The sequence below is a fragment of the Myodes glareolus genome, chromosome 13, assembly GCF_982192425.1.
Source record: "Myodes glareolus chromosome 13, mMyoGla1.1, whole genome shotgun sequence".
Taxonomy (NCBI): Eukaryota; Metazoa; Chordata; class Mammalia; order Rodentia; family Cricetidae; genus Myodes; species Myodes glareolus.
In genome coordinates, this window is record NC_142038.1 from 50654055 (window position 1) to 50681731 (window position 27677).

General features: G+C 45.7%; 6 protein-coding genes across 10 annotated transcripts in view; 2 read left to right on the top strand and 4 right to left on the bottom strand.

The window, feature by feature from the left end:
• Nucleotides 1-2639: 2639 nt before the first annotated feature.
• Nucleotides 2640-4386, bottom strand: Slc35a4 (solute carrier family 35 member A4). Its single transcript, XM_048442404.3, has one exon. The coding sequence runs from the start codon at nt 4384-4386 to the stop codon at nt 3412-3414; it is 975 nt and encodes a 324-aa protein (XP_048298361.2). The 3' UTR covers nt 2640-3411.
• Nucleotides 4387-4508: 122 nt separating this feature from the next.
• LOC125405754 (SLC35A4 upstream open reading frame protein) lies at nt 4509-6788 on the bottom strand. Its single transcript, XM_048442407.3, has 3 exons — nt 6621-6788; nt 5625-5723; nt 4509-4976 (listed from the first exon to the last, which is right to left on the bottom strand). Exons 1-3 carry the CDS (start codon nt 6633-6635, stop codon nt 4779-4781), a joined length of 312 nt encoding a protein of 103 aa, XP_048298364.1. The 5' UTR covers nt 6636-6788; the 3' UTR covers nt 4509-4778.
• Nucleotides 6789-6795: 7 nt separating this feature from the next.
• Apbb3 (amyloid beta precursor protein binding family B member 3) lies at nt 6796-13713 on the top strand. Of its 2 annotated transcripts, XM_087896143.1 has the most exons (13): nt 6796-7230; nt 7516-7679; nt 7761-7837; nt 8515-8575; nt 8755-8901; nt 9019-9146; nt 9392-9397; nt 9517-9652; nt 9766-9850; nt 10264-10347; nt 10612-10727; nt 10864-11055; nt 13193-13713. In XM_087896143.1, exons 1-13 carry the CDS (start codon nt 7182-7184, stop codon nt 13427-13429), a joined length of 1482 nt encoding a protein of 493 aa, XP_087752269.1. In that variant the 5' UTR covers nt 6796-7181; the 3' UTR covers nt 13430-13713. The 2 variants fall into 2 exon arrangements, with proteins under 2 accessions (XP_087752269.1, XP_048298360.1); XM_048442403.3 differs by lacking the exon at nt 9392-9397 and having other exon boundaries at nt 9538-9652.
• Nucleotides 13714-13868: 155 nt separating this feature from the next.
• On the top strand, nt 13869-18606 carry Sra1 (steroid receptor RNA activator 1). 3 transcript variants are annotated; one of them, XM_048442405.3, is made up of 5 exons: nt 13869-14584; nt 14703-14828; nt 16785-16987; nt 17328-17436; nt 17580-18606. In XM_048442405.3, the coding sequence occupies exons 1-5, from the start codon at nt 14518-14520 to the stop codon at nt 17813-17815; spliced, it is 741 nt and encodes a 246-aa protein (XP_048298362.1). In that variant the 5' UTR covers nt 13869-14517; the 3' UTR covers nt 17816-18606. The 3 variants fall into 3 exon arrangements, with proteins under 3 accessions (XP_048298362.1, XP_048298363.1, XP_085555885.1); XM_048442406.3 differs by having other exon boundaries at nt 17328-17333; nt 17580-17788; XM_085699759.2 differs by lacking the exon at nt 13869-14584 and having other exon boundaries at nt 14697-14828; nt 16771-16987.
• Nucleotides 18607-19238: 632 nt separating this feature from the next.
• Eif4ebp3 (eukaryotic translation initiation factor 4E binding protein 3) lies at nt 19239-20923 on the bottom strand. Its single transcript, XM_085699760.2, has 3 exons — nt 20747-20923; nt 19683-19853; nt 19239-19555 (listed from the first exon to the last, which is right to left on the bottom strand). Exons 1-3 carry the CDS (start codon nt 20847-20849, stop codon nt 19527-19529), a joined length of 303 nt encoding a protein of 100 aa, XP_085555886.1. The 5' UTR covers nt 20850-20923; the 3' UTR covers nt 19239-19526.
• Nucleotides 20924-26285: 5362 nt separating this feature from the next.
• Ankhd1 (ankyrin repeat and KH domain containing 1) overlaps nt 26286-27677 on the bottom strand; it is a 109729-nt gene continuing 108337 nt past the window's right edge. For both annotated transcript variants that reach the window (XM_048442388.3, XM_048442386.3), the window contains exons 33-34: nt 27073-27237; nt 26286-26813 (exon numbers count right to left, since the gene is read on the bottom strand). In XM_048442388.3, coding sequence (XP_048298345.1) covers nt 26754-26813; nt 27073-27237 — 225 coding nt within the window. In that variant the 3' untranslated portion in view covers nt 26286-26753. The remainder of the gene's footprint in view (nt 26814-27072; nt 27238-27677) is intronic.

A 27677-nucleotide genomic window follows, 5' to 3' on the forward strand; every position in this document is an offset into this window, starting at 1 on the left:
GCAATAAAAGAACTCCTGGAGGCATCACAATCCCTGACTTCAAACTCTACTACAGAGCTACAGTACTGAAAACAGCCTGGTATTGGCATAAGAACAGACAGGAGGACCAATGGAACCGAAAAGAAGACCTGAATATCAATCCACACATCTTCGAACACCTGATCTTTGATAAAGAAGCAAAAAATATCAAATGGAAAAAAGAAAGCATATTTAAGAAGTGGTGCTGGCATAACTGGATATCAACATGTAGAAGAATGAAAATAGACCCATATCTATCACCATCCACAAAACTCAAGTCCAAATGGATCAAAGGCCTCAACATAAAGCCAGCCACACTGAACCTTATAGAAGAGAAAGTGGGAAGTACACTTGAATGCATTGGCACAGGGAACCACTTCCTAAATATAACCCCAGCAGCACAGACACTGAGAGAAACAATAAATGGGACCTCCTGAGCCGGGCGGTGGTGGCGCACGCCTTTAATCCCAGCACTCGGGAGGCAGAGTCAGGCGGATCTCTGTGAGTTCGAGGCCAGCCTGGTCTACAAGAGCTAGTTCCAGGACAGGCTCCAAAGATACAGAGAAACCCTGTCTTGAAAAACTAAAAAAAAAAAAAAAGGACCTCCTGAAACTGAAAAGTTTCTGTAAAGCAAAGGACACGGTCAACAAGACAAAACGACAACCTACAGAATGGGGAAAAGATCTTCACGAAATCTCCAAAATATACAATGAACTCAAGAAATTGGACACCAAAAGATCACATAATCCAATAAAAAAAAAATGGAGTACAGACCTAAACAGAGAACTCTCAACAGAGGAATCTAAAATGGCTGAAAGATCCTTAGTCATCATCCTTAGTCATCAGAGAAATGCAAATCAAAACAACTCTGAGATTCCATCTTATACCTGCAAGAGAATGGCCAAGATCAAAAACACTGATGACAATGTATGCTGGAGGGTTTGTGGGGAAAAGAGAACACTTCTGCATTGCTGGTGGGAATGCAAGCTGGTACAGCCCCTTTGGATGTCAGTGTGGTGATTTTTCAGAAAATTAGGAAACAACCTTCCTCAAGACCCAGTAATACCACTTTTGGGTATATATCCAAAGGATGCTCAATAGTGCCACAAGACATGTGCTCAACTATGTTCAGAGCAGCTTTGTTTGTCATAGCCAGAAACTGGAAGCAACCTAAATGCCCCTCGATCGAAGAATGGATTAAAAAAATGTGGTACATTTACACAATGGAGTACTACACAGAAGAAAAAAATAAGACAGTTTGAATTTTGCAGGAGGAGCTAGAAAACATTATTTTGAGTGAGGTAACCCAGACACAGAAAGACAATTATCACATGAAAAGCACTCATTGGTGGTTTTCAAACATAAAGCAAAGAAAGCCAGTCTACAAACCACAATCCCAGAGAACTTAGACAACATTGTGGACACTAAGAGAGACTTATATAGATCTTATCTACATGGGAAGTAGAAAGTAGAAAAAGACAAGATCTCCTAAGTAAATTGAGAGCATGGGGACCTTTGGGGAGGATTGAAGAGAGGGAGAGGAGAGGCAGGGAGGGGAGCAGAGAAAAATGTAGAGCTCAACAAATACTAATAAAATTAAAAAAAAAACCCTCATGTAGGCTAGGCAGGCACTCCACCACTTGGATGCCTCAGTTACATGGAAGTACTAGCTGTGATGGTAACAAAATGAAGAGCAGGCTTTGAAAGAGCATACATTTGTTGACAGAACCTCTAATTTCTGGCCAAAACTTTGGGATCCAAGTAAACAGTACGATAAGCGCTGGGACAAGAAGGAGTTAAGTCTGAGGACAGAGAGCAAAGGCTGGGAGTGTAAACCAGCAGTAGTGTTTGCCTAGGGTGTTTTGAGGCTCCAGCTTCAACCTCTAGCATCATAAAGAAAAAGACCAAGCACAAACAAAAGAGAGAACATAAAGGGAGTGGGAAGGTGTGTAGGACAGAGGATAGGGAAGGGCCAAGAGAGCAATAGCGAAAGATTTTCTCCCCCAATCTCATACTCATGTCTATAACCCAACAAGCAATCAGTACAGCAGAGTTGAGACTTGTCTTTACTGTGTATGAGAAGGTAGGAAAGGCATGTCATCAGTAATATGAAGACTCTAAGAGCTAGTTCCAGGACAGACTTCACATATAGTGATATTTTTCTTCCCAGATAGAGCCTGGACTAAAATCGCAACAATTCTTGCTTCTTCCTGCCAAAGGCCTGGGCATTCACTACCTCACTAACTACCCTCCTCCACACAAAGGCCCCGGCGTTCACTACCTCACTAACTACCCCTCCTCCACAGGTGAACAGCTTACCGTCCCTTGAGGCAGTTTCCTAGGCAGTTTCCTGTTAGCATTTCCTGAAACTCTTGGGAACACTGGACTGCTTGGATTATGAATTGGTACATTTTAGCCCATTTCACTTACTGCAGGTTTTCAAGTGAGACCTTTTCCCTACAGAGACGGTAGCTGAGGCATAGACTGTCAAAAAACAAAAAAAAAAAACCAACAACAACAAAAAACCAAAACCAGCAAAAAACAAAACCAACCCCCCCCCCCAAAAAAACCCCAAAATCAAACTCAGGGAACTCGCACCACAAAACGCAGAAAACAGAGAATACGCAAAACTGTGAGAGGCTGTAGGAAGCACCCTACGCCCTCAACACTTTATTAAGACCTTATTGCTTAAGTAGTTAGACACTGATTAGCTATAGACATTGTCTGTACCTGGTCCCTGGTTACTCTGCAGAGCCTTCCCCGGCTGTTGGGAGGTGGAATACCACTAGGAGGGAGAACAGGTGGGAAAAACAGTACCTCCTAGGTGCCTTAGAGGTCAAGTGGGCTTCAGCAGGGCCCTTGAGTTAGCACAGGGGTCAGGAGTGTAGGCTTATGCCAGGGCCCAGGGGCAACGTTTCCTGAGATGAGTCAAACCCCAGCCCCCTCTGACCGTTCCAGAATAATGGCTAGGAAAGAAGAGCAGCACTGTGGAGCGGGCAAACTAAGAATCCTTTATGTGGACACCATGCTGGGCTGAAGCAGCCAGCACCAAGCTTCAGGGCAGGGGTCTTCAGGAGTGACCACAGCAGGCAAGAAGAGCAAACTTAAGTAGCCATGTGCATGCAGGACGAGGCAGGGTTCGGAGCTCCCAGTTCTTTACTATGAAGGAATATAGGGGTGTGGTTAGGCGCTTTCTTAACCAAGCCCACTCTTTTTACCTCCTAGGGGTAACACTCCCCCACCTGAACATCCAAAGGCCATGGCCACCTTAGTGTTTCTTACAAGGCACTTGTTACAGGGCTGCTGGGCGGGTGTGGTGGTAAGATAGAAGGTGGCTCTGGTGGTTGCATCTAATCTGCACAGCCACAAGTCGGGGTGGGGATGGCCAAGGCCTTAAGGGCTACCATAGTACAAGCACACAGCCAGGCCAATGAGCAGCGTGGCCAGGAAGAAGACGGCTGTAAGCTGGAGCTGCAGCAGCACTGCTGAAAGCACAGCATTGACCACCAGGGAGCAGGACACGATGAAGAGGCGCGTGATGCTGCTGCCATGCTTCATGACAGCTGACATGAGCAGTCCGTTTACCGCCTGGTTCAGCACCACCAGCACTGCCCATCCTGAGAAACCCTCCAGGAAGCCCGGGCCGGGGCCGCTGCCAGCATACAGTCCAAGGTTCAGGATCACCCCGAAAGTGTAGAGGAAGAGGTTCTGAAGAGCCAAGGGCAGCCGCTGTCGCTTCATGATCAGCTCTGTGTACACCGAGGACAAGCCGGAGATGAGGCAGTATAAGAGGAGGAGCAGAAGTCCCAGGGGAGTGATGTGCAAGGGCATGGCACGGGATCCGGCTGCTGAGGGGGGTCCAGGAAGGGTGCTCACAGGTTCCTGAAAGCCACCCGAAGCATAGCAGGCCCCTGCAGCCATCAGCAGCAGCAGTGCCAACCCCTGGCGTGCAGAGAGGCGACGCCCAAGGCAGAGGCAGTACAACAGAGCTGTGCTTCCAATCTTGAGATTGCTCAGCACCTGGTAGGTGCTGGGGTCCATGTAACGCTGCAGATAGATCACCAGGTTGTTGTTGGCGCCATAGAGCAGGGCTGACAGGGCAAAGGGGGCAGCCTGGCGCCAGGGCGCTGTGCCCTGGGGCCATGTCTGCCAGCCCATCAGGAGGGAGAAGGCGCACAACAGTAGTTTGGTCAGCTCAGTGAGCAACACAGCTGAGGAGGGCCGGAAGGGCACTCGGCCATCCACATGGCACAGTGCTAGGAACGGTGCATGGGCACCATACATGGCAGTGGACAGGAATAGCATCAGGGTCCAGCGAGCCTGTCTTGGACGGGCTAGGCCTGGCACACCCCCATCTTCTACACTCATGGCCTACACCAGACTCTGGGTGGCCTGTGTAGCTAGCAAGCGACAGAGGGATGGGGAGGCATCTGAAGGAAATTGAGTGCAGAATGGTGGTGCATCACCAGAGAGAATACTGAACGTCAGAGTCAGGTGCACATTCCACAGTTAGGGCTTGAAGGCAGGGCTCATGACCCATAGTTTTGGGGTTAGTCCCACGGAACTAGGGGGGGAAGGAGTGCAGGGTGCAGGCTGACCGAGCACTGTCCACTCTCTGCAGGAGGACAAGCAAGGATGAAAGAGACAGGTCAGCTGGAGACAGCAAATGAACAATGGCAGGGGAAGCCAGACAGAGCGTCTGTGATAGAAAGGCCTCTACCTGCAGGTCCAACACACCCATCCTGCCTTCCCCAAAGGGTCTAGTCGGGCCCCTTTCGTAGTGACCTAAAGTAGTTCTTCAGGGTCTTCTCCACGTTGGGTACAGCATACGACTGAGCTACATAGATGCCAGTGCAAGTGCCCACTGCGAAGCCCAATACTGCTGATGCCCTCAGTTTGGCCACCACATAGCCTGCCAGGAATCCCTTGAGGAACGGGGAGGACAAGAGCGAGCCATCCTGCAGGGAAAAACACAGAAGGAAATCAGGTGTGCCCTCATTTTTAAGCTGGGCTTAGAGCATTCGACCACTTGCCCGTCTTCACTGCCAACAGCTATGCTCTTTTCTCCAAGGATTATCTCAAAATTCTGGAGCTAGAAAAAGAATGTCAGAGACCCAAGCACACAATACCAGAATCCTAGAGGGCTCTACCCAGAACGCCATTCACCTAGAATGCAAGAGAGGCTTCTGAGGAACCTGAGCCCTGCCTGTTCCTCCAGTTTCATTTCCCAGCATGGTCGCTGATGACCACAAACGACTTTTCTCCTGCTTCATGTTCACAATGCTGCTCATCACCAAGGTTTGTCTGTGCTGTACCTGGAATGTTCTCCCCATCCCGACCTCACCTATTGAATACCTATTTAGGATCTCAGCTTAAGTGCTATTTTTTTCCTCCCCTGCTGGTTTTGAGACAGGGTCTCTTGTGTGTAGCACTGGCTGGCCTACAATCCTCTATATAGCCCAGGTTGGCCTTGAACTTACATGCACCACAATGCCCAGTTCCAGTTCTTTTCTCTCAGGGAGACGTTCATGGAGCCCTCAATGTCCATTCGCTAAAGTAAAACTCTATGTACTATTCAACATTCCCAAGAGCAACTGGACCCTTACCTGGCTCACACCACTGTTGACTTCATTCTCCACACGCTGCTGTAGGCGCTCCAGCTGGTTTTTGAGAAATGTCAGGTCTTTAAGCTTCGGCAGAGAATCCTAGGACAAGGGAGAGGCTGGCTCCAGCAGACTTGACCCAGTCCCATGCCCTGCTCAATTTTATCAGAGGCTAGGAACTAGGTGAGCTGTGGGAGGGATGATGGGAAGAACCAAATAAATCTCTTCCTACAACACTTTCCTGAGACGGCAGTGATGTAGGAAGACAGACACTGAAAAGCAAAACACTCCCGGGGGGCCGGGAGGTGAGAGAAGGAACGTGCACCAGGAACTTGTAATGACTTCCACAGAATCTCAGGGCAAGCAGAGGCACTTCTATTTAGCTTCAGGAAGGAAGTACTATTGGCTGAAGTAAAGCTTGATGAAAATGGCCATTAGCCTGCTTTCACTGCTGTGTCCTGGTACCTGACAGAGAAACTGGCAGGCTAGGAATAAATCTGTGGGTGATGCTGTGCTTATGGACCAGCTGGGAATAACAGGTTGAAGCAGTCCCCTGTACAATTCGAGGTTAGCCTGCTATCTGCTCAGGTCATTTCACAATGAATGAGAATACACGAATATGTGGCGAACATGTGTCAGCAAGAGGGTGGCTACAAGACTCGGTCTGGTGGCATGTCAGTAGGAAGCAGGAAGTGTTTGAGTGAGGGTGGTGGTAAGGGTGTAATGGAAATGCTGTCTCTGTAAGAGAGACTTCAGGGGCTAGGAAACGGCCCGAATGAGCACTGCTACAGAGTGAATATATTTGAATGTGTGCTCCGAATTAGGCACCGTGTCAGTCCCAGGAAGAGCAGCCCTTCGCCTAAAGCTCCCTACTGTTGAGGCAGTTAACAGAAACCCAGGCAAAAACCAAGAGTTATCCCCGTCGTCTCTGCTCAAATCTATAAAGGTTAAGGAATTTGAAAACCACCCCGACCGAAGCACCCCTGGATTTCAACTCACCTTGTCATCCGCCATCTTCCCCCGCCGAACTTGTTGCGCACGCGCAGCCCCGCCTCCCTACGTCAAAGGTTACTTCCAACTCTACTGAGGGTAGAGGCACTTCCGGAGCATTTCGGGGAAAGGCGGGGCGTTTTTTTCCTATTACTCTAGGCTGTGCTCTGGCGCGGCCACCGGATCCCTCCCGTCTGGTCCTGGGCCGTGTACGCGGGCGGGTAAAGGTCGGGACGTGATGATCTCATGCTCCACGCGATGATGTCATCCGCGCCTTGGTGCACACAGGGCACGTTCTCGCCGGTCTTCCGCCGACCGAGGAACTCCTAGTTGCCTACGGGTGTGGGGTTCATAGTGTCGGTGCGTTTCGTAGAGCACACGCACCGAGACGCGCGAGGACTCGGCGACCCGGACGCCGCGGCGCCTGCAACTCAGGCCCGCCTCTGCCCTCCCCCAAGGCCGGCCCAATCCCGCCCAGTTGGCCCGGCGGTCTCCGGCGCAGAGGCTGGGCTAGGGGGCCCTGCAGCTCCGGAGGTCGCCGTGGGCTGAGAGCGCAGGCTGTCAGAGGCTATGTTGGGCAAGGATTATATGCTGGCCATCATTCTGGTCAACTGCGATGGTGTGCACCGAGGGTCCGGTTGGGAGGACCAAATGCAGAGGGGATATAAGGGGTGAAAGAAGGCTACCCGAGGCTTAAACATGGGGTGGATGGAGGTGGGTGGCATCTCGGGAACGAGAACCAGGGGATAAGGGAACCTTGTTCCTTGCAGGTGCTGTCTTTATGACTGGGGAGTTGACGTCTAAGTTTAGGGCTGTCTCCTCTAGGATGGAGCGAGGGTTATGAGAGAATTGTTGGGAACTCACGAGTAATGTGGCTCCTTGATTTAATCCCTTGTTCCTATAGATGACTTGTGGGGGGACCAAAATCTGGAGGGGGAGACAGGATTACCCCCTGGCTGGAGAAAGATCCGCGATGCTGCAGGCACTTATTATTGGCATGTACCCAGCGGTAGCACTCAGTGGCAGCGCCCAACCTGGGAACTAGGAGGTGCAGATGACCCAGGAGCGGTAGGTAGAACGTGAGGAGCGGGTCTGAGCTCATGTGTACACCTAAGCCTGCTGCTACACTGACTAATCTCTACTCCATAGAGGACGGAGGGGATTTGGGAACTGCGACCCCCCAAGGGGAGATCCTTCTCCAGCCTGGACAGTTCATTGAACCGGAGGTAACAGGGGTGGCCCAGGCCAAATGAAAGCCTTGGGGTTACTGTGGCACTCAAAAGAATGAAGCTGGACCCACACTTTGTTGGCTTTTTTGAGATGGTCTCAGGTCTCACTGTGTATGTAGCCATAACTGACCTAGAACTCACACAGTAGCTACCATGCCTGTCTCCACAATTTGCTTTTAAACTGTAGTTCTGGACTCTGTTTGGGGCTCTATTTGTGCTTGGCTTTCCCATGTTCTTGACGGTTGTAGATTTTTGTCTGTTGCAAGTTCTTATCATTAGGTCTACGTTCTGTGTCCTCTGTCCTGACCCATCATGTTCTAGTAGACTCCGTCTGTTCGCTTCAGTTTTTTTGGGGTGGGGTGGGGTGGGGGAGTGGGAGGATTCCTATTCTGTGTTTTACAGTCTCTTGTTCTAGTTTGAGGCTTTTGTCCACACTTTTAATTCATATTCGTATTTATTTTAGTTTATGCCTATGTCTTGTGTACTGGATTTCTTCAAATTTTGAACTGTAGTTTGTTAACCATATTCTGGGCCCTGCTTTTTTCTGGGTTTGCATTTATGGTGCTATATTTTGGGTCTTGTCCCAGATTCTGTGCTTGATCAAGTAGGCTGGGTTTCACCATTACCCCTAACGTAGGAATCCTAATCTTTTTACTGGCTCTCATCTGTTCCAGTAACTCTCTAACATGGTATGGCGAAGATTCCTATGTCCGGAGCCTGGAGCCAGGAGCTAAGGTAGTGATTGAAGCTGATGGCCAGTTTAAGACATTGCAGTTTGAGACTGCAAGGGAAAGATCAGGGGTAGAATTATTCAGTGAGTGGGTTGATTAAGTGTAAAGAATAGGACTACCAGAGCTGATGTGGCTGAACCTAGTGTCGCCCATCACACCACTTCTTTTTCCCCATCTTGTCAGTGCTTTGCAGTCCGCTCTCTGGGCTGGGTAGAGGTGCCTGAGGAGGACCTGGCACCAGGGAAGAGCAGTATTGCTGTCAATAACTGTATCCAGCAGCTGGCCCAGACTCGCAACCGGAGCCAGCCCCATGATGGTGCCTGGGGTGAGGTGAGTTGTCTGATTTCTCCAGGGGTTCACCCTATGGCTCAGCGGAGGTAGGTTTTCTGTGAATTGCTTGTTTGCCATGTTAGCCACCTTTATCTGCCAACTCTGTGTCCTTGGCAGGGCCAGAACATGTTGATGATCCTGAAGAAAGATGCCATGAGCCTAGTGAATCCCCTGGACCACAGTCTGATCCATTGTCAGCCTCTGGTTCACATCCGTGTCTGGGGTGTGGGCAGCTCCAAGGGCCGGTGAGGACTTCTGTGTTCCCCCGAGCAAGAGTTGCATCACCCTTCCCCCTTGCAGGCTGCCATCCCCACTGATGCTGAACCCTTGGACACAGATCTCTGATGTGGACCCAGCATGACCTTCCCTGCCTGGTTCAGTCCTGGTTGGGGTGGGTGGGCCCATGCGCCCAGCTCAGCAGGGACAGATGGGGGAGAGGCTGAGAGGCTGGGCTGATTTTATCCTGTGCTCCCACATGCTTCTGGAACAGTGACAGGTATGTGACAACTAGATACTCTGAGCAGTGTCCCTGGCTTCCCCATTCCAACTGTGCCATATCTTTAGCTTAACTTTAGAAGTTTCTTATAGGCACTTAGAAGCACCTGGCCTAAATAGTCTTATCCCTGCCCTTGCTAGGGACTTTGCCTTCGTTGCGGGTGACAAAGACAGCTGTATGCTCAAGTGCCATGTGTTTCGCTGTGATGTGCCTGCAAAGGCCATTGCAAGTGCTCTACAGGGGCTCTGTGCACAGGTGAGGGCCAGTGGGGGCGCAGGGAATATGGAGTTGGGTTAGGGTGGGCTTGACCCCTGACCCTAACTTCCCTTTCTTTCTGTGTGCCTCATGCTGGCTGTGCTGTATTTTAGATCTTGTCAGAGAGGGTAGGAGTCAGTGGAGAAGCTGTTTGCTGTTCCCCAGACCCTATTTCCCCTGAAGACTTCCCAAGGCAAGGTATGGGGAAGGGCTCGCTGCATTACAACATCAGGCTGCTTTTGTGAGAGATGGAGGTGGTACGGGGGTGGGGGTTCCTGGTGATTTAGCTTCTTCCTGGAGAGTCTAGATCCAAGAATCCAAAGCAGCGAATTGAAGGTGCATCTACAGGCTCTCCTTTACTAGCCTCAGCTCTAGCTTGAGGCTTGGTGCATTCATTAGGGTGCGGAAGCGAGGCATGGTGAGCCATGGTGTAATCCTAGCACTTGGAAGGCAGAGATAGGAAGACTGTCACAAGTTCCAGACCAGCCAGAGCTGGTTACATAGTAAAACTTATACATAGTGGTGTAGTCCTCGAACTACACCACAGCAAGGAAGGGGGAAGGGGCAACTGAGTTTCTATGCTAGATTGTTGCTTGATATGTATGTTTCAGTGGAGTTGCTGGATGCAGTGAGCCAGGCTGCTCAGAAATATGAGGCACTGTACATGGGGATTCTACCAGTCAACAAAGCCATGGGTAAGGACTAAGGGGGCTGATGGCTCCGGTGTGTTAGGAAAGAGAATATGGGTGAGGTGAGAGCTACATTGTATCGAGTCTTAGAGTTCTTGCATGACCTTATATAGTTTTGGATATACCCATTCTTCCAAATCAGAATTCCACACTCAGCCCCAATTATTTGTTTCCCATCTTTCTGAATCCCAAGTTAATGAAAGGGTCCTAGAAACTCTCTGTACACTCTTTCTATCCAAGCCAGACAGCACAATAGGCATATCTCCTCAGGTATGGATGTGCTGAATGAGGCCATTGGTACCCTCACTGCCCGGGGGGACCAGAAAACCTGGGTTCCTGCTATGCTCAGTGTGTCTGACTCTCTGATGACTGCGCATTCCATTCAGGTACCATGGGAGGGTGAAGTTCGGGGCTTTGGAGGGTGAGCAGGCATGTTGAGGTGGGGGGGGTCTTTACTTGGTTCTGGAAGTATTGGGTCTGGCAATTGTTTAACTATGTAGTGATCAGGCTTTGTGTGGGCAGGCAGAGGCTAGTGCAGAGGAAGAACCATTGTGGCAGTGCCCTGTGCGTCTTGTGACCTTTATTGGTGTTGGCCGTGATCCACATACCTTTGGCCTCATCGCTGACCTTGGTTGTCAGAGATTCCAGTGTGCAGCCTTCTGGTGCCAGCCTCATGCTGGGGGACTTTCTGAAGCTGTGCAAGCTGCCTGTATGGTGAGTTAGGGATGGAATGGGAATAGGAGGGGTTTTCCTTGTAGCCGCTCTGTATTATAGAATGCGCTCAAGATGGGCAGCTCCACTTAAATCACAACCCAGTGATCCCAGGGCCAAATTTGTTTCACAAGTATTCTGGCTCTTAATGCTGTTTTTGCTAAGTTTTGTGTTGGTTACCAACACTTAAGAGTCTAGGGCATTTTGCATAATAATTGCTATTTCTGATTTTTTTTTCTCTTGTTTTTTCAAGACAGGGTTTCTGTGTGTCGCTTTGTTGTCTGCCCTGGAACTAGGTCTTGTAGTCCAGGATGGCCTCGAACTTACAGAGATCCTCCTGCCTCTGCCTCCCGAGTGGGATTAAAGGCGTGCGCCACCACCATCTGGCTTATTTCTGATTTCTCAAAGTATGGGGAATACTAATACAAGGTACACACACACACACAAACACTCATGGACACACTTTCGTAACACGTTTCAGCATGTGAGTGAAGGTGTGCTACACAGAGTGGGCACCATTGGACTGATGTAACATACTTCTTGGTGTATGTGAGCATCTGAATGAAGGATGCTTAAGCTACATTAATTCAGTTCACTTGTTCATGCAACAAATGAGTATCTATAGGGTCCAACTACTGTAATTAATCCAAAAAGTCATTGCTATAGAAGGCATATATAGCCTTTGCCATCACAGAGTGAAGCAGAAACACATCAGCAGCAAGTTACATTACCGCATGATGGAGATACTTCCTCACCTGTAGAGGGAAAAGAAAAGACACCCAAAGAAGTGTGCCAGGTGAAGAGACAGGGCATATATACCAGAGAACCTCAGGAATGGACGTGAGAGAGATGTTAGTGGGTTAGAGTCCCTGAGAAATGTGGTGTGCGTGGCCTTCTAGAGGATGCAGTGATAGAACAACAAGAATGACAGAAGCAGGTCGTGAGAACCTTAGATTAGCCTGGGCCACTGAAGACAGTAAAGTGAGATCTGCAGATTTTACCGACTTAAGCTGCAGTGCAGGTGCACAAGAGGAGGTAGGAAGGCTAAGTAATTAGTATCTGCTCTGAGTAATTTATATAAATAAAAGAGTTTGATTGGGACAGTTATTTTGGGAATGGGTTGGGTTTGTAGACTTTGTCTTCACTAGAGAGTCTGTTTTGCCAGATACTGTTACAGAACACTGAGAAATGGAGGATAGTCTCTTGTGGTAGGTGTAGTTAAGAGTGCAAGCTTTGACTGGGCGGTGGTGGCACACACCTTGAATCCCAGCACTTGGGAGGCAGAGACAGGAGGATGCCTGTGAGTTTGAGACCAGCTTGGTCTACAAGAGCTAGTTCCAGGACATGAACCAAAGCTACACAGAGAAACCTTATCTCGGAGGAAAAAAAAAAAGTGCAAGCTTTGGCCAGATGGTATTGCACTCCTTTAATCCCAGCACTCAAGAGGCAGATGCAGGAGAATCTCTGAGTTTTGAGGCCAGCCTGGTCTACAGAGTGAGTTCCAGGATAGCCAAGGCTGCAGAGAAACCATGTCTCATAAAAACCAAGACCAAGCAACCAAAAAAAAAAAACACAAAACATGCTAGCTTTGCAGCTGAACAGACTTACATTTGAACACCGGCTATAACATTTTCTGTTTGTGCGACCCTAGACCAGTGGTTCTCAATCTTCCTAATGCAACAGTCTTTTAATATAGTTTCTCATGTTGTGGTGACCCCCCAACCATAAAGTGATTTTGCTGCTACTTAATAACTAATTTTGCTACTGCTATGAATCGTTATGTAAATATTATTTTAAATGTAAATAAATAAAATCTGTTATGCAGGATATCTGGTATGTGATCCCCCACAGGTTGAGAACCACTGCCTTAGACAAGTCATTTATCTGAACCTTGGTATCTTCATTTGCAAGATGAGTAAAGCAACACCTCATGAGTAACTTAGGTTAAATTAATTATCACACAAAGCACTTAATATAGTGTCTAGTTTTTCTTAAGTACTTAGTAAATGTCGAGCTTTATGTTTTTGTTTTTGAGCTACATGGGAATGCTAGGCAGAATTCTTGGCCAGTTACCTGCCTTAAGGAGCTTTCAGGTGTCCAAGGGCAGAAAACTGGATGTTCACACTCCCCTTCTTCCTAGGTTCAATACCAGAAGTGTCTGGTGGCCTCAGCAGCTCGGGGTAAGGCCTGGAGTGCCCAGGCCCGTGCCCGCCTTCGGCTCAAGCGGACCAGCTCCATGGACTCCCCTGGTGGCCCCCTGCCTCCCCCACTACTCAAAGGAGGAGTTGGTGGTGCTGGGGCAGCTCCTCGAAAGAGGGGTGTCTTCTCATTTCTTGATGCCTTCAGGCTAAAACCTTCTCTTCTCCATATGTCCTAAATTGATCTTAGAGGGTTGAGGAAGGAGGCTTTACAGTTCTCCAGTTCCCAGGGTTCTGTAGCCTCTCACCTTCCTGCCTATCCCTGATCCTTGCCTACCCTCTATTTATTACCAAGTTCCTGTTTATATGAATGACTGAGAGGCCCTGCACTATAACTTAGGCCCCTGGCACCCTTTTCCTTGGGTCCTTTTGTTCCTTGCCCCTGTCCAACCCTGGACAGTTGGCTCTACCTCAGCAACTTTATAGCAGAATCAGTGCAAATAAAAATCCCTCAGTGACCTCACTAGTTGTGAGTATATTAGACGTGGGATAAGGTTGGGGACCATCAACTTGTGTGAGGTGGGTATGTATGCTTGGTGTTGTTGACTGCCTTTAGTCACACGGGGCATGGTGCATAGTGGAAATCTGACTGCATTCATTCAGCACACAATTTATGAGATTTTCTGTGTCAGATATTAAAGTAGGCCTATTAGGATGCCTTCTGAGACTTTCTGAGGAGAAACAACCAAATAGTTAAGCAGAAAATACCAGAAACTACCAGAGGGTTGTGGGAGCTCAGCTGAGACTTGTCCAAGGCATTTCAGAAGACTTCTGAAGAGTTGACATATTTGTATACTGAAGAAGCTCTTGTTAGTGAGCCTAGAGAAAATGTAAAAATTGTGCAGGCAGTCAGTCTACTGATAGTGAGCTTCCAGAGGTTGATGTGATTAGGTCCAGCAGATACTTCTGGTGAATTTGCTCCTGAGAGCAAACTAGGAGACATTAGAAAAACCTACCTGTTTGGTGCCCCTTGACAAGACCTCCATCCAGGTCTTTATTTGTTTTTCGAGACAGCGTTTCTCTGTAGCTTTGGAGCCTGTCCTGGAACTAGCTCTTGTAGGGAACTAGCTTTTGTAGACCAGGCTGGCCTTGAACTCACAGAGATCCGCCTGCCTCTGCCTCTTGAGTGCTGGAATTAAAGGCGTGCGCTACCACTGCTTGGCTCAGCCAGCTGTCTTTGAAGGAAATTGGTGCCTGCTCTCTAGGTAGCCCCTCATGTACCGCCAGGTAACTAGCTGGACTGAGTGAGTAAGCTACCGCCCCGGAAATGACGCGCTGCCCCGCTGGCACTGGCGGCGCGGAAGTAGAGATGGCGGAGCTTTACGTGAAGCCGGGTGAGCAAGGCGGATGGGCTGGCTGTGGGTACTCGGCGCGAACTCTGACTCCCCCTGACCCCAGAGTAACCTCCGTTGGGTACCCGGTCACCTTTCACACACTTCCTTGCCTTCGCAGGCAACAAGGAACGCGGCTGGAACGACCCTCCGCAGTTCTCTTACGGGCTGCAGACTCAGACTGGTGGACCCAAACGCACACCCCTTACTAAGAGGGTCGCGGCCCCTCAGGATGGATCCCCTAGAGGTGTGTAAGGGCTATGGGCGGAATCCTGTACGGAAAGATGGTGTCCGTGATAAACCTGTCCCATCGGCCCGTTTTCCTCTCCCAAGGACTCGATTAGAGTGGGGTTGGGAGCCAGTAAGAGGCTCAGCGCAGGCGCTTTTCGAGCCTGTTCTTTCTGCTGCCCTGGTCAGTAAATGGTATGTTGAACAAAAGGACAACGCTCACTCAGACTGTTTGCAGATATTTCTTGCCTAGATCTCTTCTTCCCACGATCCTACTATGATCTTTGTGTTATAAGCATCTCAGACTTTGTGTTACTCATTTGTTTAATTAGTATTTACTGAGCACTTGTCAAGCTAGAGCCAGGAACGGTTTGAGTGCAAACTAAAACGTAGTGAACAAGCTAAAAGGTCTTGGTAGGGACTCTGCAGAGAAGCACGTTTCCAGGTAATTAAGGTGTCCTGGGGGCTATTTAAGTAAACACGGAAATGTGACTGAAAGGCGCAAAAGTATTTCAAGCACAATAAACAGGTAAGTGCAAACTCTCTGAGAGGAGAACAGCTTTGCCTGGTTCAGAAACTGAAGTAGATTGCTTCAAAAAAGTTGTTTTTTTTTTTTTTTTTTAAATGGAGTGTTGCAAGATAGGTTTGCAGGTGGTGGGATGCTATATTTGATTTGATGTCACGGGCTTGAACATCATCCCCAAAGGAAAAGGTGTGGATTTTTCAGACCTTGTCTTAAAAAAAATAAAATAAAATAAAATAGAAATTTAAGGGGTTTTGAGAGCAAACAGTAAAGCCCATTTGTACGTTCATGAGATGATAGAGCAAAGGCCAAGAAGTGATCATAGTGGAGAAAAGAAATAATCATAGGAGGGAAGCCTAAAGAAGGACTGGACTGCAAAGTATGAGTGAGAGATACCCTCCACTTACTCCAACAGGAGCAAGCACTTTTTGAGAAAGGAAGGTGGCCCCAACGGGTGGCAGGCAGATTAAAAGGACCAGTGGGGAGTTCCTGAGTTGGGCATGGTGGTGTATGCCTATGGTCTCAGTATGCAGAAAGCTGAGGCAAGAGTGCCACAAGTTTGAGGCCTGCCTGTGCTAGAGTGTAACCCTGTCTCAAACAGAAAAAAAAAAAAAAAAATCCCACTTGATGACTTTATCAGTGAAATAAGAGGCATGGCCAGAAATAGGAAAAGGAAGTGTTTACAGAAAGTGAAGTTTAGAGATATGAAAATGTTTATTTTTTGGTTTCCTGAGACAGGGTTTCTCAGTAGCTATGGAGCCGGTCCTGGAACTTGCTCTGTAAACCAAACTGGCCTTGAACTCAGAGATCTGCCTTCCGAATGCTCGTATTAAAAGTTTGTGCCAGGGACTGGTGAGATGGCTCAGTGGTTAAGAGCATTGCCTGCTATTCCAGAGGCCCTGAGTTCAATTCCCAGTAACCACATGATGGCTCACAACCATTTGTAATGAGATCTGATGCCCTCTACTGGCCTATAGAATATATGTAGGCAGAATACTGTATACATAATAAATAAATCTTTAAAAAAAAAAAGTTTGTGCCACTACTACCCTGTGAAAATGTTTTACTTTTTTTTTTTAATTGAGCTATACATTTTTCTCCCCTCCCCTCCCTTCCCTTTCCCCTTCAAAAATGTTTATTTGTGAAGTGTGGAGAAATGCAGTTTTCTTTACCCTTTAAAAATCTGTCAGTGAAAAGTGTTAGATTATAATGGGGGACTGGAGATGTCTCAGTGGCTAAGAGTACTTGCTGTTCTTCTAGGATTTGAGTTTGGTTCCCAACATGCTTTGGTTTAATCAATAAAATTGGGCAGTAGGAGGTAAGAGTTGAAGAACTGTGTTCAGATTTCATAGTTGATTAAACATTGTGAACAAAGAGAAATGGGAAGATGGAAATAAAATGATCATTGGAAGGTACTAAGCCTTGTTGCTTGATCCAGTTTGAACATTTCAGCCCCAACTTCAGAAACTTCTGGACCACCTCCAATGGGTCATCCACCTCCTTCAAGTAAGGCTTCCAGGCCTCCACCTATGGGGACTTGTCCTGCTACTGGTGTGGAGCCCCCAACTTCCCCAGTCACTGAGTCTGAGGCTCTGATGGAAGATGTACTGAGACCTCTGGAACAGGCGTTGGAGGACTGCCATGGCCACACAAAGGTAGGCCCTGGTACTTGAAAGAGAAGCTTTGTATGAAGGTTTCTTCAGCCCTCTAGAGATGAAGGATTGAAGAAAGGGGATGCAGCATGGTCATGTTTTCCTTATTTGAACAGTAACATTAAGATGAGTCTCTAAGGGGCTGAGGAGGCACTGAAAAGTTAACATTTTTGTCATGTCTGTCTTTTGTCTTTGGAGGAGATCCACAGGTTTCATTTTATTTTGTCAGGGACTTCTATTCTTTGGGTAAATGAATATGAACTCTAAAATGACCAAGAGTCAAACTCCTGAGCCAGAGAAAGCACATAATGGCAGCACTGAGTTGGATCGGTTTCTGTCTCAGAAACAGGTGCATGATGATATCAGCCGACGCTTGGCACTGCTTCAGGAACAGTGGGCTGGAGGGAAGTTGTCAATACCTGTAAAGAAGAGGATGGCACTACTAGTACAAGGTATGGGTGGGGTCCTTTATCCTGCCATTGATGGCTGAACTGACAAGTGAAGAGGTTTTTACTTATTGGGAGGGAAGGAATGGAAGACATGAATATTACTTCCAAGTGCCAATATTACTTGCTCAAGCCCTGTCTCTCCTCAGAACTTTTACACCACCAGTGGGATGCAGCAGATGACATTCACCGCTCACTCATGGTTGATCATGTGACTGAGGTCAGTCAGTGGATGGTGGGAGTTAAAAGGTTAATTGCAGAAAAGAGGAGTCTGTCTTCAGAGGAGGCCAAAGAAGAGACATCTACAATGGCACCTGAGAACCAGACAGTACCAGGCTTCCAACAGTCTTCAAATCCTGGGGGCTCCCCAGACTCACTCAAATGATCTATGCCTCAGTGTGGAAGGCCTCTTCTCACTTGGCTCCCATTACCACCAGGGAGACAATCGTGTTGGGCCTGACCAAAGATCCTACCTGGGCCACTTGCAAGATAACTTGTTACTCATAATATGTATATTTCAATAAAAATCTCAATGGTGGGAAGTGGGTAGGAAAGGTGAGCCATTCTGATGCCAGACTGGTTCTTTCTGGTGTCAGTTTCCCTGCTCCATGAATACCATTCCTTGTTACATTCATCAAGGAGGGCTTTGATGGGCATAGCCATATTGCTACCTGCTTTTCTCAAAATTAGACTGAAAAGCACATTTTTTTGTAACATAGTATGGTGTTGTTGGCTAATTTCATTTCAGCCCAAGAATAGACTCAAATAGCTAGAAACTTTCTGGTCAGAAGAGACCATGCCCTTTGCTGTATTCTTTGTGTATTGTTATTACAAACAGTGATTGGGGTTGTTTCTGCTGTTTAAACTGAAGGAGAAAAACACGAGATGCCTGCATTTCTGTTGGTGTAGTAGCACACACTTATGGTCCTAACATTTGAGACTAGGGGCAGGAAGAGGTTACCTTGCACTATATCTGATTTACCAAACAAGGTGTTGCCTCATTTTGGTTTCAGTGTAAGCCCTAGTCATTTTTTTGTTGAGACAGGGTTTCTCTCTGTAGCCCCGAATAACCTGGAACTTGTTCTGTAAACCAGGCTGGTCTTGAACTCAAGAGTTCTCTGTCTGCCTCTGCCTCTGCCTCTAAAATGCTGGGATTAAAGGTGTGTGCCACCATCACCAGGCTAGTCTTTTAGATTTATTTATGTATATGAGTGCTCTGTCCGCATATATGCCTTCACACACAGAAGAGGGCATCAAATCCCATTATAGAAGGTTGTGAGATATTTTTGGTTGTTGGCTCTTGAACTCAAGAGCAACCAGTGCTCTTAACTGCTGAGCCATTTCTCCAGCACTCTTCTCCCAATCTTTTCTAACACTTTTTTTTTTTTTAAAAAAAAGAAATAGCTGGGACCAGAAATGTACTGGTGGTTATGCTGAGAAGAGAGATGCAAGGTTTCCAGAATTGAACTGGTGATTAGTACTTAAGAGATAGGAAGCAAAAGAAAAGGCAGGGGAGAAACTGAGAAATGTTAGCTGAAACAGCATCTCTTCTAGGAGTGCACATTACAAGTGGATGGGGGTGGGGGAACCTCACTTCCTGGAAAGACAGGAACAGCCAGCCCTTGGCAAGGCTCAGCTGTTGTGCTTTATGACCTAGTAACTTTAGCAGTTTTCTCTCATAGCCTGCCTCAAGCCCTAATTGCTGCAGGAAGGGAGCCATTGGGAGCTGGGAACAGACTTGGGCCTGCTGGGTCTCTCAGTTGTATAGCTGAGAGTTCAGCACTCAGTAGAACACTGGAGCCAAGGCATTTCGTTGAATGTTTACTAAGCAGCCAGAAGGTGACATATTCTGTTCCCCAGTGCCAGCTCTGAGGGCCAGGTTTGGGAGGAATATGTATAGACCAGAGAAAGTTGAGGGCTTGGCAAGTGCCCACTGTTATCCCTGGTCCAGCTGCCTCAGAACTAAAGGAAGCCCAGAACCAACAAGTCACTCTTCCAGATTAGATGAGGCCAGCTGCCCTTGAATACCCTAGAAGAGGTGGTGGCAACAGTGGCATAAAAGATCCGTAACTCCACACAGGTCATCTTGCATTGGATTACATGTCCATTTCAAATTGTTCGTCATCTAAGGAGAGAAGTCAAGAGAACAGTTACTCACTTAAGTGTTTGTAAGCCCAGTTAGCACAGGAACCCCTCTTGGAATTGAGCCCCAACTCTACAAAGGCATTTAATTGCTAGTCCTACTTTCTTACCGGTTGTCTCTTCCTCTGTCTGCTTCTGTTCCTTCAGTAGCTCCAGACTGGAGGGTGGGACTGGGGGAATTGTGACCCCGGGAATCTGAGGGAGGCAGTAGGGAGGTGTCCGGGCAATGGGAGAATTCTTGCACTCCAGCAGGAACTTTCGGTCGTAGATGATCCTGGTGCCTGTGAAGGAATAAGAACTGAAGTTAAGATCCAGGAACTTGAACACATTATTGCCCAACTAGGATTCGGCTGGCAGGTCACACCACAAAAGACATGCCCAACCAAGTTCAGTCTAAGCAACATCAAGGCAAGTTGGGACATCTAGCTAGTCTGTAGGTACTCTGCGCAATGACAATGGTGGTAGTCTTGAGACACCACACTTGAAAACTCAGGTACTTTAGGCTGTTAGTGTACAGTTCATAGTTCTTGTTGCTTTGGTATATACAGTGGGGCCAAACTGCCCAACCTTTCACCAAAAAGGTGTAACATTATGAATTTCATCCAGCATGGCCTGGGTTCTCATACCTCTTGCAAGGGAGAGTTACATTCCTTGGTAAACCTTCCCCCTCACCCTTTAAGCCCCTTAGGGTTAGCCTCACCCATGAGAAAATGGCCAGTAGTGTCCTCGAAGAGCCCTGTACTAGTCTTGCTGCTCCCTTCTGTTTCCACATGGCAGAAACCCATTTGCCAGTGCAGCAGCTCATGACCCAGGGCTGCAATCACTACATAATACTTGCTTACTTTGTGGCCACCTTCTATTGCAGTGGTTCTCAACCGATTGTTAGTCACGACCCCCTCACAGGGGTTGCCTAAGACCACCAGAAACTGCAGATGTTTACATTGTGATTCATAACTAGTAAAATTACAGTTATAAAGCAGCAATAAAAACAATTTTATGGCTGGGAATCACAACATGAACTGTTTATAAGCAGTGTTGCTTATAAATAGTTTTTTTGTAAACTATTTTCAAATAGTCTCCTTCTATGCTATGCATTGGAGAACCCCACAGAAGCAATTCCAAGGTCCACCCCACTCTACCCCCCACAGCACAAACCCCTGCCCTGCCTACTGACCTCCCGGGGTGGTGGCACATAGTGTGCCCCCTGGTGTGGTGCTGTAGCTATCTGAGAGCCGGTCTCGACACCCCGGAATAGGGCAACTTCTAGAGGTAGACATAGCGAGCAACAGCGGGTGCCTTGAAAGCTCAGGAAAACAGGTCTGAAGTGTAGGCAGTCTCAGCTGACCACGTGTGGCAGCAGGCAACACCACTAGGATACGTCACACCCAGGGTGGGCCATTGGCCAGTCATTCAACCTGAGGGTTCCGCCCATTGCCCAGGAGCTCTCAGGATCTGCTCTGAGAGTTTATTTGCTAGTTATTCCTGGTTGTCAGGAGGTACAGTTGTACCCATTTCTTTCAACAGTTTCAGACAGTAATGTATTTATTAACCATGCTTTATGATGGAAACATGCCCACAGATCTTGAGTGACTACAGTTTGGGTCCTTCAGCCCTGCTTTGTAGTGCCTCTGATAACAAACTGCTGTACTTGGTCAAAGTGCCTTGATGTTCTGCCCTTGGAGCATAGGCTCCAAAATCATAGGCTTTTTGAATGTGACACCAGGTCTACTCAAAGTTCAGCAAACTAAGGGATGGGAACAGGGAAAGCTGTACCAGAGTGCAGAGGTCAGCCCTTTGATGGACATAGCTGACTATGGACTTGGTGAGGAAGGCTTAGCCTGTTAGCTCTCTGGAAAGGAGCAAAGATAGGTTTGCCTTAGAGAGTGGACAGTATTGTTTTACTGTTATTATTATTATTATTATTTTAGACAGGATCTCACTGGCCTGACAGGATCTAGCTGGCTGAAGTTGGTACATAGATCAGGCTGGCTTTTGATTTAAAGATCTACCTGCCTTTACCTCTGACTGTTGCCTAACAGCATGCACCACCAAGCCTGGCTGAGCTTGATAATTCCTGTTAATGCAGAAGCTGCAGGTTTTCAGAATCACATTCCAGGTAGCAGGTATACATATATTTTATTATTCCCCCAAAGGTATTGGAGTCTCTTATAAAGTGGTGCATGTCTAAGCAGACTGGGTAACTGTCTTGACAATTTCAACTTTTAAACAAAGTGAGAAAATAGCCTAATGGTTAAGAGTGGGGGCATGGAGTAGAGAGGATGATGATTCTGAAAATGAAAATTGGGCAGTGGCAATGGAGACAGAAAAATGGAGGAAATTCAGATACACAGAACAACAAAGTAGAGGCCAGTGAAATGGCTCATCAGATTAAGGCACTAAGTGCCAAGCCTGATGATCTAAGCTCCAACCTCATGAAGTGGAAGAAAAGAACCAATTCCTGCAAGCAGTCCTCTAACCTCTTCATAGGTACACTGACATGTATATGCCCCTCTCCCCATAATTGTAATAAAAATTTAAAGGTGGAAGGTGAAGTGATCTGATCAAGGACAGGCTGAGGAAAATGGAGGTAAGCTAGGGTAACTCCCAATCTCCTGCTTTGAGAATCTTGGGTAGCTGGAACTACAAAAGGGAAAACAAACGGGCATAGTTTATATTAAGTAATGAATACTGTGTGCAGAGTAACAAGACAGAGCACTATAAGGAGCTGTAACAACTGGTTCGGGGGACGCGTGCTGCCTACTTATTCAGAAATGAAATACAAGAGTATGGGATGCTATAATCTGAGAAGGTGTAGTGCAAGAAGAGGTCTACATACTAATATTTAATTAAGAAAGTGACTCACCAAAACAGACTGAGAAAAAACAGAAGTAGAACTAAAGGGGCTGGCTATATGTGGTAGCACATTGTTTAGTCCCAGCACTGGGAAGGCAGAAGCAGGCAGGTCTTCAAGTTTGAGGCCACCCAGGTCTACATAGTGAGGCAACACAAAAATTATAGAGGCTGAAGATATAGCCCAGCTGGTAGAGTGCTTGTATAGCATGCCCGAGGTCCTGGGTTTGGTCCCCAGCATTGTCAAAATGAAAATGAAACCCAAACAAATTCTAGAGAAGGTGCATGTGAAGTAATGCCTTCCTTCTTTGAATCTCTACTATAAAGCAGCAGCCAGTGTTATTCCTATAGCTCGCAGGGCTAGAAAACTATAAAAAAAAAAAAAGCCAGACTCCACACCCATACAACTGCATAAAGCATCAGAAGTTTAAGTCACAGGTTTAACATTAATTACCATTTGATTCAGAAAGAAAAACAACCAATCAAAATATCAAAACAAAAACTATGCCTAGGATTAACTACCAGAGAGACAATTAAACCAATAAGGCAAATGCCAGGTCTCTCCCACTTAAGTAAACAGCTTTGAATTCCCAGCAGTACCACCAAAGTAAAGTGAAACAAGTTGGATTTGGTGGCACACACCATTACTCCAGGAATGGGGAGGCAGAGGCAGGTGGATCACGTATGTAAGTGAAAAGTTTTCACAGAGAGGTTTGAAATCAGCTAACATGTTCATGATCTTGTCCTCTTATGTCTTGAAGCCCAGGCTCATGTCTGCTATTATTATTTTGATATGGAGGATTTCTTATTTTGTTCAGATTGGTATTGAGCTCCTGGGCTCCAGTAATCCTTCTACCTTAGGAGGAACTTTCAGGCATAGGCCACCATGCTGGGCTTTATGACCTTTATTGGATGTGGTATTAACACACTTGAAATTCTGACACTCAGAACTACCTTTCCACATTCATTTCCTAAAGTAGAGAGTGAACATGAAAGATCTAGCCTGTGGTCAGTTGCCAAATCACTGTGGGTAAATGGAAAATGCAACATCATCACAGTCCTCACCCTAGGACAGGGTCCTCTAGGAAGATATGACCAGCTGTATTGTTTGGTAGAAGTACTTCTTGCTAGTCACAGAACAAGATGTTCTGAAGCTGTTTTTCTACAGGCTTGTTTGTCTCTTCTCAGTTTACAATGTGGTCCAAAGGTCTTCAACACTAGGAAAGAATCAGGTATGAAGTCCAACCTTTGGGCCTTTTGTTAGGGAGGTATAAGTGGTGTTGAGATAAGCGTTTCATGGAGCTGAGGCTTACATTAAAATCCTGATTCCCCTACCTCTATACTTTGTAAGTGCTGGGTATACAGGAGTGCACAACCATGCTGGACTCTGATTGGCTTGAACTCATGCTTGTTCTCCTGCTTCTACAAGCCAACTCAAAACAAGGACAGACCTCTTGTGTAGTAGTAGTGTTCCAGTTGGGAGGAGGAACAGAAACCATAAGGCTTGAGATTTCTTACCTCTGGTTAGAAGAGGCCACCATTGGCTGTCCAACTCTCTTCTTTGGTCTGGTTAGCTGAGGTGATGGAATTTCACCCTTGAGAGCAGGGACTGAAGAAAGTACACTGGCCTATAAAAGGGCAAGTCAGCACACTGTAGCCACAACAGTTTTAAAGGATTCTATACATCAATAATTTTATTACACTGAACACTACTTGAAAGAAGTGAATCCAGAAACCTGAAGATACAGTTTTATTCTTTGGAAGAGCTTTTATTCTCATGGGGTTTGACATGTGCCTTACTTCACAGGATGTTTCTTTAAAACTTAAGGGCTCACTATGAATGTGTAACATTTTCTTCTGTTTCCACTAATTTCCAAATCAATACTGGTCTCCAGAATAGAAGGCCCTTGATCCCAGTGATCAGAACCAAACCTCAGAACTGTAAACATTTTTTCCAGTATTCCCAATACCATACATTTTCATTGACAAGAAAAAGAAGAAAATCTGTGTTATAACCACAAGACTCCTCTGGGTTAATTTAAGATTGATTTCATGTTCAGATGGGGATTGTGAGGCCCAGAAAAATGAGATGACTTGCCTAAAGTCACAGAGTTGTAAATGACAGAAATGAAAATAGGACTTAGACCTTTGACTCTCACTCCACTGTACCCATACTGCCTCCCTCCATCCCTTGTATGTTTTGAAAATAATCAAGTTCTTACCTGAGCTAGGTTTTATCCAATGTTCAAGTTGGTAAAATAGCAGTAAAGTAATGTCAGGAAGAGGCAGGAAGAGGAAGAAGAGATTACAGCAAGTAAAATAGGGCTGGGATTAAGCTACCAAGATCCAAATAGAAAGGAGGGAGGATCGTCTCCCAGGGCTCCTACTGCACAACTCCTCTTTCTTCCTAATTCTCTAGGAGATTTTCTCCTTCCTCTTTATGGATTCTAGTTTCTGATCCGAGACAGAATTTCTTCTGTTGTACTCAAGGTTTAGAAATAGATTTAAGGATTCTGAGATCATTCAAATACTTTACAAAAAAATTAATGTAGAATAAAACTCACTTTTTTGTTCTACTGAGTAATTTACTTAAGATTACCTTTCTCTATTTCATCAAGAGCAGCTTCATTCATTTCACTAATTTTAAGTGATTGTTTCTGTTATCGATAAGAAGAAAGAACAAGATATGTAGGCAATCTAAAGGGCTGTTCTGCCCTAGAGTGAGATGGCCTCTTGAGAAGATTTTACATGACCACTACAAAGTCAGTAAACTTCCCACCAGTGATACTTTCCAAATTCATCAAAAATATAAAATAAGAAATGCGCTTAAGGAAGCTTTCTCACATGTAAAATAATGTGGAAATCCAAAGAACCAAGTTATATCTTACATAGAGCTAATAGCATATTTCTGACCCGGTGATAGCTTAGAACCCAGGCAAAGATTATTAAGAATTATTAATTGCTTTTAGAGTAGGAATCATGCTCTTGGTTATTGCTTGTATGTGTTTGCATGTGCATTCTCTTTTTGTTTTCTCTTAGTCCACAAAATATTGTTTTCTTTTAAATACTGTTTATAATGCTGGGATATTGAACTACATTAAAACACAACTGAGCCAGGTGGTGGTGGCACACACCTTAAGTCCCAGCACTTGGGAGGCAGAGGCAGGTAGAACTCTGTGAATTCGAGGCCAGCGTAGTCTACAGAGCAAGTTCCAGGACAGAGAAACCCAGTCTCAAAAAACCAAAACCAACCAACCAAACAAAAAACCCACAACTGATGATACGTTTCAGTAGGAGAATTTCCTTCTCCATTGTACACAGTGTATGGTTTAGCCAACTTAGTTTAGTGTTTTTGTGATCGATTTGTTTAGCATATTGGCTTTTCATTTTTGAGTCCATGGGACTAAACATAGCATTAGTCACCGATTTACAAATATTACTCAGGTATTCATCAGTATAACTGATTAACTCCTCCACTTCTTATGTCCCAATTCAAAAATCAAGAAGCACAAAAAGAACCTAAAATGGATGATTTGGGTATCCCTAAATCTGTTCAATGGAAAGCCTTAGTAGTCATGATCCATAAAGAGCAAAACTTACCAAGTAGCCTATTTGCTAATGTCAGCTAAGACAAACTGTAAAGGCTTAAAAACCCTCATATTTAATGAGGTGGGAGACAGGAGAATAAGAAGTAGCTAATAAGTTTTAACAGTGCTTTTTATGGCTGTCTAAGAATAGACTCTACAGTGTTAAATGTGAAAAGCATGATACAAATAAATACAGCATTAGCAATCTAATTTAATATGACTGTGGATTGGCTGAAATCTTTATGACCACTGAAAGGATCACACCCCACTTCTAAACACTGTTCATTTTTTTTTTATTGAATATTCTGGTAAATATTTCACATTAATACAGGCTACATTAAGTAGAGCCACTATATGACAGGAAATTTACTCATTTTTTAAGTATGTAAACAATTATACATGTATTTACCACCCTAAAAAGTTGAAACATGTAATCATCTAATACTCTTCTGCATACACGTAGCATTCAGTATGTTTAGCCAAAAGCACTAGGTTCATCTTATCTCAAGTCAAAAATGGCTAAACTAACCAGAGAACATACTCAGGTGGGGATAAGAAATCAATTTGTTCTTACACAATGGGCAATCAAATTTCCATTGCTAAAGCGTCAGAGAATATTTTAGTTAGGCACATTAAAAAAAAAAAAAAAAAGAAAAGGAAAAAAAAAACCCAAAATAAAAACCCCAGAGTCCTTCCAAAGTCATAGGTTTCCCAAACAAGGCTAAAGAGTAAAGACCTTCTAACTTAGTTGACATATTTGAGATGCATGTTTCCAATATGAGGTGCCCACGTGCCAGGCCAAATCTGAAAAGGGGGAGGAAAAATTGGAATTTCCAATTAGGAATCTTTACATATTTGTGAAATGAATATATAAATTCAATGGCAATGCACTGTTTCTGCCTAGGAAGAACACACATATAAGAAATAGAATGTTTAGAATCATCATTTTGATAATGAAAGACTTAATTCAGATTAATAGTCATTACTCAGACCTTACATTTCCCATCAAATTCAGAGTCACATGACAAATCTGAAAAGTAGAAGAGATTTAAGCCTGTTTTACCTGCTGAGCATCAGTGCATTCAGTTGAATTCTGGATAACTTTTATCATAGGGTTCCAAGCAGGATCTGAGTTGTGAAGTCCATTGAACAGTGGACCCCCTGGAACATCGGCAAGCTGAGGATGAGAGGGTATAATGGTGCCTCCATACATGGAAATCGGCAGACCCTAAAACAGAAAAGAAGCCTTAATTATGAAATGACAGATAATGATTCCATTAATATCAGTTGAGACCTCTTTATAATTCTTTATTCAAATAACTTCGGAGGATTCTATTAGTATATCATCGCATAGTATTGAGAAAGTATTTCATCTGCCTTTGCAATATTTTTCAGTAAGAGAGGAGAAAAATAAAACAAAACCAAACAAAAACTAATCCAATTTGAAATTATTAGGAACTTTCCCACACTGTATGAAAATATAATATACTCAATTTTCTTAGTTCAGTTTTACTAATAAGAAAAGAGTAGTTGGGTATGGAGGTGCATGCCTTTAAATTAATCCTAGGCAAAGACAGGTGGATCTCTGTGAATTGAGGAGAGCCTGGTCTACAAAGTGAGTTCCAGGCCAGTCAGGATCACATGGTGTGACCCTATCTTAAAAAAGAA